The 13,161-nt window shown below is 49.4% G+C and overlaps 2 protein-coding genes across 3 annotated transcripts; both read right to left on the reverse strand.

The window, feature by feature from the left end:
• Positions 1 to 1,104: 1,104 nt before the first annotated feature.
• slc2a8 (solute carrier family 2 member 8) lies at positions 1,105 to 5,603 on the reverse strand. 2 transcript variants are annotated; one of them, XM_058069521.2, is made up of 11 exons: positions 5,525 to 5,603; positions 4,638 to 4,796; positions 4,305 to 4,467; positions 4,025 to 4,231; positions 3,858 to 3,957; positions 2,214 to 2,425; positions 1,993 to 2,142; positions 1,820 to 1,928; positions 1,617 to 1,757; positions 1,402 to 1,547; positions 1,105 to 1,314 (listed from the first exon to the last, which is right to left on the reverse strand). In XM_058069521.2, the coding sequence occupies exons 2-11, from the start codon at positions 4,733 to 4,735 to the stop codon at positions 1,168 to 1,170; spliced, it is 1,473 nt and encodes a 490-aa protein (XP_057925504.2). In that variant the 5' UTR covers positions 4,736 to 4,796; positions 5,525 to 5,603; the 3' UTR covers positions 1,105 to 1,167. The 2 variants fall into 2 exon arrangements, with proteins under 2 accessions (XP_057925504.2, XP_078645411.1); XM_078789285.1 differs by lacking the exon at positions 5,525 to 5,603 and having other exon boundaries at positions 1,166 to 1,314; positions 1,621 to 1,757; positions 4,638 to 4,947.
• A 1,279-nt stretch (positions 5,604 to 6,882) lies between these two features.
• Positions 6,883 to 10,832, reverse strand: mymk (myomaker, myoblast fusion factor). The gene is made up of 6 exons (XM_058071043.2): positions 10,211 to 10,832; positions 10,008 to 10,122; positions 8,295 to 8,443; positions 8,100 to 8,216; positions 7,860 to 8,000; positions 6,883 to 7,783 (listed from the first exon to the last, which is right to left on the reverse strand). The coding sequence occupies exons 1-6, from the start codon at positions 10,343 to 10,345 to the stop codon at positions 7,622 to 7,624; spliced, it is 819 nt and encodes a 272-aa protein (XP_057927026.2). The 5' UTR covers positions 10,346 to 10,832; the 3' UTR covers positions 6,883 to 7,621.
• Positions 10,833 to 13,161: the final 2,329 nt, after the last annotated feature.

Genomic DNA, 13,161 nt, shown 5'->3' on the forward strand with positions numbered 1-13,161 from the left:
GGACGAAGATGAAGAAAATGTTTGTTTTCCACATTTTACATGAAATTATTGTACACGTTAATGTTATTTATTAAAACTTACTCCGGATATGTGTTACATTTGCTACGCAAACTCTATTGTTAATTTACTTTGAAAACCCAACTGACGTCATGATGGACGCTCTAAATTTAAAAAAACGCGATTTTAAAAAATGGGCATTTTGTTTTATTTTTGTGTTTTGGTCCTTGAACGCCTCAATATGAATGTTCCTACATTTCATAATAAAATAAACATAACTTTTATCTGCCACCTGAGGTAAACCCTTTTTCAAAGAAAAAGTGCAGTTATATATCGAAGGTTTTTGTCTGCTTTGTCCTCCTCCCTTCCGTTTGACATACTTTATTTACTTAGCAACAAGTAAATCGGAGAGGTTCTCTAGCTTGCTAGGCTAGCGGAGACCGTCGGTTATGACCCTGCTGGGATTCCGTAGCCTGAGCACCGTGACGTAAACAAGGAATAATAGCTTAAAAGCGACACTTGGGGGCGTTATTTCATGTCAACGCGGCTCTAATATTAAAACCCACATGTAGAAAGTCAAAAAAGTCGAAAAAAGAGGGCTTATCGTGTTATTGTCACGTTAGAGCTACGTCACTGGCGTCGTGATACCTAGTGGCACCACACCGGCTAGCAGCGAGACGGCTGCCCTTCCTTTTTATGTTGCCATGTGAAATCAATGCGCGCAGGAAAGAAGTTCCGCTCATGCCTGAAATGGGCAAAATACTGAAATACTGGATTACAACGTCATCGTGAATGTACTTACTTAATAAAACCTTGTTAATAAAACCTTGGAGGTTTTGGAAAGGGTGCCTCAGTTAACTCTTTATATCTTTAGAACAAACAAGTGTACTTTTCCTTGAAAGCAGTTTCCTTCAAACAAAAAAGTTGACAGTTTTAATAATGAGATCATTTCACTCCCACATTTACACCCGTGTGACCGCTAGCGGCACCCGTGTGACCGCTAGCGGCACCCGTGTGACCGCTAGCGGCACCCGTGTGACCGCTAGCGGCACCCGTGTGACCGCTAGCGGCACCCGTGTGACCGCTAGCGGCACCCGTGTGACCCGTGTGAGGAGGAGGATAAAACAAAGCTGAATGAAAAGATGAGTGACATTTCCCGCGAGGAAAGGATCAGGGGCCTGACGTTCCCCTGAAAGTGGCCTCGATCTGCTCCAACGTCCTGCCTTTGGTTTCGGGGACGAAGGCGACCGTGAAGACAACGTTGACGACGCACATGGAGGAAAACAGCCAGAAGGTTCCGGCGTTGGTGAGAAGAGTCTGGAAGAGACGCAGGACATGGTCCAGTGGGGTCCGGCAGGTTTTAGCGGTGCACATACCGGACATGGGGTCGGGCGGGCAGCTCACCATCATGTCGTGGAAGCTCTTGGTGACGACGAAGGCCATGCCCCAGTTGGTGAGGACGCACGCCGCGCTGGCAAAGCCTCTGGCTTTGACGGGAAAGATCTCGGACATGACCAACCACGGGATGGGACCCCAGCCCAGAGCGAACCCTGGACACGGACACGGAGGCGGTCTTTCAAGGATTCTGCGCTTGTGGAGCCCCCGTGGAGGCACCTCACCTGCGATGAAGACGGATATGCTGGCGAGGGCCAACCAGGCCAAGTCGGCGTGGGGATCCTCTGCCGCGGAGCCGGCGTGGAGTCTGGACATCAGGTAGAAGTAAACCCCGAAGGCCGCGGTGCTGATGGCCATGGCGACGCCTTGAGAAGCACATCAAACACAGAAGACGACGTGGAAGACACGCGATGTCGTTTGACGCTACCTGAGATAATGAGGAGGACTTTTCTTCCGGCCTTGTCCATGACCAGGGCCGCCACGGCCGTGAAGACCACCTGAATCAGACCCACGATCACCGAGGCCAGGTCGCTCTCCTGAAGCGGCACCAGAACATTCTCAGACGGGCATGCTCGGCGGACGTCGGAACGTGACCCTGACCTTGAAATGCGCCTGCTCGAAGATGTTTTGTGCGTAGAACATGATGGCGTTGATCCCCGTCATCTGCTGGAAGACCATCAGCGAGATGCCGATCGCCAGCGGCTTGTACACGCCGGGATCCTTCAGGTCAGACGCCAGGAAGCTGGAGCCCTGCCGGAGGAACAGAGACCACGCTGGTGAGCGGGAAAGCCTTCTTCCATTCCGGTCAGAGCTCAACTCGCCTGCTCGTCACACGCGTCCTCGATACGGGCGCACTCCCACTCCACGGGGGCGTCGGGTCCCCGCAGGAAGCGCAGGGCCTCCTCGGCCTCACGGCGCCTGCCCCGGGACAGCAGGAACCTGGGCGTCTCCGGCATGAAGCACATGCTGGTCAGCAGAAGCGTGGGCGGGATGGAGCTGCAGACCGCCAGCCAGCGCCAGCCCATGAAGAGACCTGCAGAAAGGAGGGGGGGGGGGGGGGGGGGGGATTGAGAAAGGAGGGCGTCGCCATTTGACCGTTTGAAAAACACGCGAGCAGTTGCCATTTTGACTCTCTTGCTAGCTGGATGTTGACGGGAAGGTTAAAGTAACTCAGTTGGAGATGACGCAAATAAACAAAAAGTGTCAGAGTGAGAGGTCTCACTCGCTCACATTTTGGATTTGCTGAGCGTCTGCAGTCGAGTTTAAGAGCTAATATGCTAATAAGAAATAAAAATAGTCATAAAAGTTAAAAACATTTCTATCAGCGATTAAATGCCTTTAATTGTCAGTTAACTGTGAACAAAATGTGATTAATCATGATCAAATATGTTAATCGATTGACAAACTTGAAAGGTCCTAAAAAGATTTGAATGAAATGTTCAGGAAATGTCAGAAATGCTAATGCTAGTATGCTAATGTTAGCATACTATTTTGTTTTCGCTATTTTCATGGGTAAACTCTATCATGCTAGCTGTTGGCATACCGCCATTAGTATGTTAGCATGCTAATATTAGCATAGTAGCATTTTCAGCTGTTTTCATGGGTAGACACTTATGGAAACTCCCTCATGCTAGCTGTTGGCATACCGGCATTAGCATGTTAGCATTGCTAGCATGCTAATATTAGCATCGTAGCATTTTCATCTGTTTTCATAGGTAGACAGTTATAGAAACTCTTTCATGCCAGCTGTTGGCATACCACCATTAGCATGTTAGCATTGCTAGCATGCTAATATTAGCATAGTAGCATTTTCAGCTGTTTTCATGGGTAGACAGTTATAGAAACTCTATCATGCTAGCTGTTGGCATACCGCCATTAGTATGTTAGCATGCTAATATTAGCATAGTAGCATTTTCAGCTGTTTTCATAGGTAGACAGTTATAGAAACTCTATCATGCTAGCTGTTGGCATACCGCCATTAGTATGTTAGCATGCTAATATTAGCATAGTAGCATTTTCAGCTGTTTTCATAGGTAGACAGTTATAGAAACTCTATCATGCTAGCTGTTGGCATACCACCATTAGCATGTTAGCATTGCTATCATGCTAATATTAGCATAGTAGCATTTTCAGCTGTTTTCATGGGTAGAGAGTTATAGAAACTCTATCATGCTAGCTGTTGGCATACCACCATTAACATGTTAGCATTGCTAGCATGCTAATATTAGCACAGTAGCATTTTCAGCTGTTTTCATGGGTAGGCACTTATAGAAACTCTATCATGCTAGCTGTTGGCATACCTGCATTAGCATTTTAGCATTGCTAGCATGCTAATATTAGCATAGTAGCATTTTCAGCTGTTTTCATGGGACTTTGGGAGTCCCCCAATGGGTTCTAAGTTCAAAGGACCAATAAGTGTATTTTGGGGTTGTATTGATTGATTATTGATCAAGCGGCCAACATACCAGCCAGGTAGACTCCCATGATGCCCAGCACCACCATGAGCTGCACGCACGAGCCCAGCGTCCCTCGCACGCGCTCGTGGGCCATCTCCGCAATGTACAGCTAAACGCAAACCCAAACACACGTGTTATTCATGTGGGTCACGTGACAGGAAGCCGGCAAGCCTCACCGGCACGACGAGCGAGGCGACGCCGCTGGCGAGGCCGGTCAGCAGCCTCCCGAAGTAGAACATCCAAACGTTCTGCGCGGCGACGATGACGGTGAAGCCGAAGACGAAGGGCAGCGTGCTGAGCATGATGGTGAGCTTCCTGCCCGCCTTCTCCACCATCCAGCCGCCCAGCAGGCCCCCCGCCGCCGCTCCCAGGGTCACCACCGACTGCAACACGGTGGCGGGAACATTAAGCTTTTTTTAAAACGAGAAACAATCAGACCACACAACGCCCACGTACCCCGAACCAGGACGCCTGCGCCTCGTCCAGCCGCAGCCGAGGGTCCGAGCTTCTGCTGAGTTCCGGGATGACGGGCGAGCTGTACCCCAGCACGAAGCCGAAGCTCATGGGTCCCAGCACCGACACAAAGGTGGCCAGGTACAACTTCCTGTTCTTCACTTTGCTGCAGAGGAAGAGAGAAGGTCCACATGAAGGAACTCTCAACAAGCAACAAGAACATCCGGTTGCCTCTGAGGGCCTTGGCCCATGTTGTTCGACTACAGCTACTAAATGACCAGTGCCCCCCCCCCCCCCCCCCCGCTCATCTTTGGTGTTTATGTCTGCGTTTGTCACCTGAGGTAAGCGTCCTGCTCGGCCATGAGTCCGGTAGGATCATCATCTTCTTCTCGTTCTGCGTCCAGCAGCCTCTCGCGCTCGTTCCGAGCGTCCATGACGATGTTCCCCGGGGTCCACCTCCACACGGCCCGCTTTCATTCAAGTCTCCTTCGGTAGCTACACGCCCAATCATACGGAAGAACCGACAACCGTTAAAATGTTACGTTAAACCCCGCCATACGGAAAGAATGTACACAAGTCATCTGCTGCTAGCTTTAAAAGCGTTCGCCGCTTCCTGCTTCGAGCTGCTTTCTGTCAACATTCAAGTCAGCTGACCACCGGCGTGACTTCCGTTTCCGGTTCGGCTTTTCAACAAAAAAGCGACTCCAGCGCGAGTAACACAGTCTGGGTTGTTTTTTATTTTTGAAAATGTATAATTTATATCACCGTAGAATAATAAAATCTTAATTTAAAATCAAGCCAAGTGATCTTTGTCGCCTCGGTGTTGTTTCATGATCATAGCATATCAGAAATACGGAAATGGAAAGATAACGCGATTCAAGCTCCAGCCTAACATCTTGTTGCTAATCGAAACATAAGCCTTAGTTGCCGGTGTACAATCAAAGTTATAGTACATCGAGGTAATAAGTGAAATACTAAGTAAACCGATTTACGTCTACGTTAACTCCATGAACCTAAGTAGTGCTGAAGTTTATATGTTGCTGCTATGTCGGTGCTAGCGAGTAGCAGCTAGCTAAAGCCGGGAATAGAAGCTAGAGCATCAATATAGCGTCTTTATTTGTGTTTGAACCCCTCGCACGATAACGCTCGCGGTTTAAATGAATGTTTTGGTTTGATTTATTACAGACGAAGATGTCTGACGTCCTGTGTTTGGAGAGTTTTACCCTGTCATCGTAGGATGGAGTTCCTTGTTTGGCCAACAGGGGGCAGCAGAGTCTAGAAGGTGGAATGAATACACTGGCTCATTAAAAATCTGTTCAATGCACTGTACACGGTGTATACTTCCAAGTACTATGAACTAAATATTCATTCCTGGATCTGCACCTTGATTTTCTTTAGGCCAAAACTGTGAACGGACTTGAAGTGGACCTCGGCGTCATCAGAAGCACACAAGCTGGATGGACTGGGCTGTGATTAGCATGAAGAGCAGCTGTGCTAGCACCTGTGCTAGCAGCTGTGCTAACAGCTGTGCTAGCAGCTGTGCTAGCAGTTGACAGCACGGCTGTTGTCTCTGCAGAGAAAGTCCAACGTAAACATAGCTAGCATACCACACTCCGTGTGTGCTCCCGTTAGTAGAGCTATGGACCTTTGGGGGAAATTCTTTTTCTGCGGGAATAATAATAATAATAATAAAAGAAATGATCCGATCCAGGGTCAAAAACGTCACATTTTAACATTGGTAGTTAGCGCGGCCCGTTGGATGGGGACCCCTGCCTTTGTAGCATGCCTGGGGATATGATGTGCCAGTCCAGTTTCACTAATCTTTGTCAAGTACCTGTGAGTCATTGAAACCGAATCTTTCCTGAATACCCGTGAATTAGTGAAACTCGAGTCTTTGTCAAGTACCCGTGAATCAGTGAAACTCGAGTCTTTGACAAGTACCCGCGAGTCAGTGAAACCTTAGTCTGTGTCAAGTACCCGTGAGTCAGTGAAACTCGAGTCTTTGACAAGTACCCGCGAGTCAGTGAAACCTTAGTCTGTTTCAAGTACCCGTGAGTCAGTGAAACTCGAGTCTTTGACAAGTACCCGCGAGTCAGTGAAACCTTAGTCTGTGTCAAGTACCCGTGAGGCAGTGAAACTCGAATCTATGTCAAGTACCCATGAGTCGTTGAAACCGAGTCTTTCTTGAATACCCGTGAGTCAGTGAAACTCGAGTCTTTGTCAAGTACCTGTGAGTCAGTGAAACTCGAATCTTTATTGAATACACGAGTCAGTAAAACCCGAACTTTCGGAATACCAGTGAGTCAGTGAAACTCGAGTCTTTGTCAAGTACCCGTGAGTCAGTGAAACTGAGTCTTTGTCAAGTACCCGTGAGACATTGAAACAGAGTCTTTTTTGAATACCCGTGAATTACTGAAACTCAGGTGTTTGTCAAGTACCTGTGAGTCTTTGTTGTACTAGTCCAAATGTCGAGTGTCACTGGGGGGGGGGGGGCAACCATGATAGAATGAACCTTGAGTCCCCATCAAGTACCCGTGAGTCCCTCTTATACACATTTGGGGAATCCCTTTTGTAGGACAGGCTCCTTTATTGAACAATGTGAAATTCATAGTCATCACCAGATGTGGGGCCTCAGTCCTGCTACAGTATCGGATCTGAGAAGCACCGGTGGGGCCCGACCCGGGCCGACCCGGCCCAGACAATAACAGTCCTCTCCGGTGCACGGGATCTGGCGGCTTGGCCCCGGCTCCAAGCATTCCTCGTTTGCATTTGGGCGGCGCGGCGTGTTTTGTCTGTGGTCTCCGTGTCGTGTTCGGGGCAGGTTTGGATTAGCGAGGCCCCAGCGGGTGGCGGTGTACAAATTCCTAAGCCCTCCCCAGATATTTGACGTTTCATTTCCACTTGACAAATGACGGAGTGATGAAACAGCAGCGCACACATCCTGACGGGGGCAGATCCAGAGTGTCAAACCGGGCCAGGCAGACGAGTGGGTCGCCCTCCAGAACTCATCAAGCGCTTTCAGTCTGGTGTCTGCTGTCTTGGCAGACCGGACCGCCTGCTTCCTTTCCCCGGGAGGAAGTCCGAACAGACAGACGGGCGGTCCGCTTCCCGGGGGGAACATTTCATCTCAGACAATTTATACATTTTGGACATGTTGGTTCCCCTCGCTGCTTCGCCAGTCACTTTTACTGGCCGCTGTGTGTGTTCCGATCCGCCGTTTGCGGGTTCCGCCCCTGGTCTTCACCTGCTGCGGGGGCCGACCTTAAATGTTCTAGCAGCTGAGAAGATAGATGGCTGCCTTCTGGCCGGCCGCTGGAGTGTCACTTCCAGCCGTTCATCTCCTTCAGCTTGCTGACGCTGGTGCCTTTGACGGGGGTGGAGGGCGGGGGGGCCAGCAGGGGCCGGGTGGGGGTCCAAACGAAGCGGGACGGCTTCTTCTCCGCTTTGTTCGTCTTCTCCTTGGACGATCCGGGGGACAAGCTCTGTTTGGGGGGGGGGCATAAAGATGAGCAAGCGTGCGGCACCTTGCCTGCTTACCGAGTGGGCGGAGTCACGTACGCAGCAGCACAGCGTCCAGCAGCTGAGCTTGGCGGCATTGCGGCCCGTCCCGGCGTAGCGGTTCTTCTTGGGAAGCAGCAGGACGAAGGACACGGCCAGGGACAGGTGGTAGAAGCTGTGCACGTAGGCGTAGTCCCACTCCTGCCGAGGACACACCCACACGGAGGTCATACGCACGCTCGGCTTGGAAAGATGGCCGCCGGGCCGTAGATGGCCGTAGATGGCCGTAGATGGCGTCACCTCGAAATAGAAGCGCAGCATGAGGGCCAGGGCACCGAAACAACACCCCGGACCCACCTGCTGAGTGTAGACCCGCTTGTCGGGATAGACCGCTCTCAGCTCCTTCATCTTCTGGAGCTGGAAAAGGAAGAAAAGCGGAAGTCAACCGCAGCAGAAGAACAGGAAGTCGTGGTGGGCCCTCCTGACGCCACCCACCCATTTGACGGTGATGATGAACACAGCCGAGCCGATCGGACCCGAGTAGATCCCGTAGCCCCAGCGGTCCTGGTAGATCCTGACGGCGATGGTGAGGACTCCAAACATGGTCATGGTGGAACGTTGCGGCTCGTCAAAGTCCGCTAGAGCTGCAACACACCCGCCCGTGGGGAACTTAGAACCCGGCACAACACAGAACATAACACGGGAGGGGCTCCAGTGAAGCATCCGTGAATCGGGGAAACCCGACTCGTCATCAACGACTTGTGAGTCACAGAAACCCGAGTCGCCATCGAGAGGAAGTGGAGCTTACCAGTGAGTCATTGAATCCGAGTGAAACTCGAGTCTTTCTTGAATATCCATCAGTCAGTGAGACTCGAGTCTTTGTCAAGCACTCGAGAGTCATTGAAGCCGAGTCTTTCTTGAATACCTGTGAGTCAGTGAAACTCGAGTCTTTCTCAAGTACCCCTGAGTCATTGAAGCCGAGTCTTTCTTGAATACCTGTGAGTCAGTGAAACTCGAGTCTTTGTCAAGTACCCGTGAGTCAGTGAAACTCGAGTCTTTGTCAAGTACCAGTGAGTCAGTGAAACTCGAGTCTTTGTCAAGTACCAGTGAGTCAGTGAAACTCGAGTCTTTGTCAAGTACCCGTGAGTCATTGAAACCGAGTATTTTTTGAATACTTGTGAGTCAGTGAAACTCGAGTCTTTATCAAGTACCCGTGAGTCAGTGAAACTCGAGTCTTTGTCAAGTACCCGTGAGTCAGTGAAACTCGAGTCTTTGTCCAGTACCAGTGAGTCAGCAAAACGCGAGTCTTTCTTGAATATCCATCAGGCAGTGACACTCGAGTCTCTGTCAAATACCCAAGAGTCATTGTAACTGAGTCTTTGTCAAGTACCCATGAGTCAGTGAAACTCGAGTCTTTGTCAAGTACCCGTGAGTCAGTGAAACTCGAGTCTTTGTCAAGTACCAGTGAGTCAGTGAAACTTGAGTCTTTGTCAAGTACCAGTGAGTCAGTGAAACTCGAGTCTTTGTCAAGTATCAGTGAGTCAGTGAAACTCGAGTCTTTGTCAAGTACCCGTGAGTCATTGAAACCGAGTATTTTTTGAATACTTGTGAGTCAGTGAAACTTGAGTCTTTATCAAGTACCCGTGAGTCAGTGAAACTCGAGTCTTTGTCAACTACCTGTGAGTCAGTGAAACTCGAGTCTTTGTCAACTACCCGTGAGTCAGTGAAACTCGAGTCTTTGTCCAGTACCAGTGAGTCAGCAAAACGCGAGTCTTTCTTGAATATCCATCAGGCAGTGACACTCGAGTCTCTGTCAAATACCCAAGAGTCATTGTAACTGAGTCTTTGTCAAGTACCCATGAGTCAGTGAAACTAGAGTCTTTGTCAAGTACCCGTGAGTCAGCAAAATTCAAGTCTTTCTGGAATACCAGTGAGTCAGTGAAACTCGAGTCTTTTGTCAAGTACCCGTCAGTCAGTGAAACTCGAGTCTTTATCAGTGAAACCAAGTCTTTTTTGAATACCCGTGAATTAGCAGGTTAGCGAGTTAGCCCGTGAATCTCTGCGGCGATCCGGTGAGTCACTTCTCCAAAAACAGTTAACCTCCCCTTTCCTTTCCTTTTCCAAGTAGAGTGAAGGAGCCCCCACGGGTCCTGGTGAAGGACCCTCAGAGCTCTAACGTCCACACATAAAACGCGTACGTGAACTCACCAATGAGCGTGACCCACATGGAGAGAGCGGTGCCGTAAACGCTGAAATACTCCAGGATGTCGTACTTCATGAAGCACAGGATGGTGAGGCCGGGTCCATCGCAGGCGTGATAGATCTACCCCCCCAACACACACAGAGACCCACAGAGACACAGAGACACGGTTAGCTGACATGGTGAGGACCTGGAGGCGTGGTGCACCCACCGCGGTGAAGAACATGGTGAAGAAGTAGACCATGGCCTCCATGTGGAAGCCTCGCTTGGCGGCCACGCTGGCGGCGGGCAGGAAGACCACGCTGCTGACGGTGGGCAGCAGCATCTTGGCGATGAAGGCCCCCATGGCGCTGAGTGAGGGTCCGGAGGAGGGTTCCCGTTCTTGGAGAAGCGGCGTCCGAGCGAGGAGAAGGTGCTCCCTTCAGACCGCGGTGAAAGAGAAAGTGAGCGTCGGGGGGACCAGCTGTCCTTCTTTGGACCTTTAAACTTTAAATGTCCGGGCCGGGGCGCGTGCACGGGGGCGCGCACGTGCGGAGTCATCACGGGACAGCTGTCTGCATACCACAAGACAGAAGACAGCTGGGCTTCTGCACCCCCAAGTGGGTGGCGGTTGGACGCCTGTGGGGGCGCCCTGGAGCAGAACTAACTGTTACTCCTGAATACTCCTGGGGCGGGGCAGATTGGATCCGGAAATACACCCACTGGACACTTTATTAGGTACACCTGCACCGTCCACCCCCGTCTGGTGCCCCCGTCTTTTATATTGTATTGGTTCCTGAGGGAGGAGGAGAATTTAATGAAATCTGTTTTTCATTTTCTTATTATTAATTCACTTATTTATGGACATTTTAGTTTGAAATGTTTATTTTTTTAAATGTATACATTTTTTTATGTTTATTTAACAAAAATTATTTAGAAAAGCATTTTTTGTTATATTATATTTGTTATTTGTTTACATTAATTATTGAGGTTTTTATTTAGAAAAGCATTTTTTTAATTATTTTAATTAATTAAATTTTAATCTAATTTAAAATGTAATTTAATTATTATAATTTTTTTTAATTATTTGTTTTTGTTTTTCTCTTCAAATCGATTTATTACATTGTTTTATTAATTATTGTAATTGATTTATTATTCATTTATTTGTAGAATTTTATTTTTTATACATGTATTTATTTTTGATATAAATGGTAGAGAAGCATTTTAATTATGTTTTATTCTTCACCTATTTATATATGTAATATTCTAATTTGATGATTATTATTAATTGTTTATTTCTTGATGGAAGCATTTTTCTTTTGTACTTTTTGTTATTTGTATTTGATCTGAATGGGTTGTTTTTAAAAGCATTTTTCCTTAACAATGTTATTTTGAAAGAATTAATTTCAACATATTTTGATATTTATTTATGATTTATGTCAATATATTTGTGTATTTGTATCAGAGCCGTTTCCTTTGGTAATTGTATTGATTATTATTATTATAAGAATGCTTCTACAAGTTCTTATTATTCAAGATGGTTATTAGTGTGGTTATTTTCTGCAAGCGTTTGTTCCCGCAGCCGTGGCGGGGGGGCGAGGGGGGGCGACAGTTGTCCCGCCCCTCAGCTGTCGCACCTGCTTGGGGGCGCAGCCTGGCGACACAAAGATTTCTTCAGAAAGCTCAGCCGACCACGCCCCTTCTCCCTCGGCCGGACCCCCCCAGGGACGTGAGAGGGTGCATCCTGCGTCCTGCGTCCTACGTCCTACGTCCTACGTCCTACCTGCGTGCTTCTAAACGGCGTGGTGTGACGTCATGTGTGCCAAGCGGACCTGCTCCGTGGTTGGAGACTTCCTGTAGAGGAGCGCCTCTGAACCAGTAAGTACTGGCCTGGTGTGTTTGATCTCATGACGGAATCCGCTAAGGAAGTCCGATGGCTGGACTCCATGAGAGAACCACAGCCTGCCGGTTCTCCTTGTGGGATCACGATGGACACCATGCGTGACCCCCGGGAGGACACTAGGAAACGCCCACTTTCACGTTTTGCTTGAAGTCACGAAAGACGTCTTCGCGTGAGAAATGTGAGCCGGACGGACCCGGCAGTCTAAACACGGCGGCCCACGGGGGGAACGCAGCGCAGACTTCCTGGACGCATCTGGGAAAACACCCGGCTTCCTTCTTCTTCAGCCGCAGATAACCCTGACCTTTCACCCCCACGGACCGTCCTCCACCGACTCAGCCGTCCATCCGCACCGCTCCTCAACGGAAACACCATACCGGTTCTACTATGGGCTCCACCACAGGTTCCCCTATGGAGGTTCTATCAGGGGTTCTACTCTAAAGGTTCTGCTAGAGTGGTTCTTAGGTGGTCTGCCATAGAAGGTGTATGCTAGAGTCTACTGGAGGTTCTACTGTAGAGTATCAGGGGTTCTTGTGGAGTTTGTCACTGTCGTGTTTTACCATCAGAGCGTATCAGAGGTTCCACGCTATGGTAGAACCTCTGATACTGGAGGTACTACTGTTAGTTGGTTGATGTTGGTTGGTTGGTGGGATGACGGGTTCTTTCACAGGTTCTACTTATTTAAAGAGGTTCCACAGTTTTACGATAAAGTCTTGTAGATGTCCTACTATGCAGGTTCTAGTATGGAGTCCGTCAGAAGTCCTAGGGCGGTGTTGGTTGGTTGGCGGGTGGGATGACGGCTTCTTTCCCAGGTTCCACTTATTTAAAGAGGTTCCACAGGTTCCATAAGCAGTGGAGACGTCCGCCCAGCCACAGAATCTCATTTCCTGTGGCGGCGAGCCGGTTGTTGTCACGGGCGGTGGCGGTGCCAGCTGCTGTGCGAGTGTGCGACTGAGGTCTGCTTGTGCAAGAGTTGTGTTTGTCTCACTTTGCGGTTCCGCGGTTCTCCTCTAACTGCGTCTGGCAGCCCCACCACACTTTTTCCGTGTTGTATTATTCTTCTTCGGGTCCGTCGTTAGCGTACAGGAAGCCGCGGTAGAGCTGCATCACGGTGGGATTTGCCAAACAAACGGCGTTCTCCCGGCGAGGAACACGTGAGGGAAGGCAGCAGCTGTGGAAACAGCCCAGCCGACTGAGGACTGAGGAGAAGAAGGATGGGGGGGTGTGGGGGGGACCAGAAGAAGGACGGACGTGGTGGTCGTCCGAGCGACGGGTTCCATTCG

Source organism: Doryrhamphus excisus, linkage group LG3 (genome assembly GCF_037039965.1).
Source record: "Doryrhamphus excisus strain RoL-2023G ecotype Guam linkage group LG3, RoL_Dexc_Guam_v1.1, whole genome shotgun sequence".
Taxonomy (NCBI): Eukaryota; Metazoa; Chordata; class Actinopteri; order Syngnathiformes; family Syngnathidae; genus Doryrhamphus; species Doryrhamphus excisus.

What these genes read in the sequence shown, in the direction of transcription:
- slc2a8 (XM_058069521.2), bottom strand. Translation starts at nt 4,735, where the DNA reads ATGGACGCTCGGAACGAGCGCGAGAGGCTGCTGGACGCAGAACGAGAA. An exon ending in AGGACGCGTGTGACGAGCAG is followed by an intron (nt 2,143 to 2,213) that starts GCGAGTTGAGCT and finishes TTCCTCCGGCAG; the next exon opens with GGCTCCAGCTTCCTGGCGTC. An exon ending in AGAGCTTCCACGACATGATG is followed by an intron (nt 1,315 to 1,401) that starts GTGAGCTGCCCG and finishes CGTCTCTTCCAG; the next exon opens with ACTCTTCTCACCAACGCCGG.
- mymk (XM_058071043.2), bottom strand. Translation starts at nt 10,345, where the DNA reads ATGGGGGCCTTCATCGCCAAGATGCTGCTGCCCACCGTCAGCAGCGTG. An exon ending in CATGTGGGTCACGCTCATTG is followed by an intron (nt 8,444 to 10,007) that starts GTGAGTTCACGT and finishes GGTGTGTTGCAG; the next exon opens with CTCTAGCGGACTTTGACGAG. An exon ending in TGCTGCGCTTCTATTTCGAG is followed by an intron (nt 8,001 to 8,099) that starts GTGACGCCATCT and finishes TGTCCTCGGCAG; the next exon opens with GAGTGGGACTACGCCTACGT.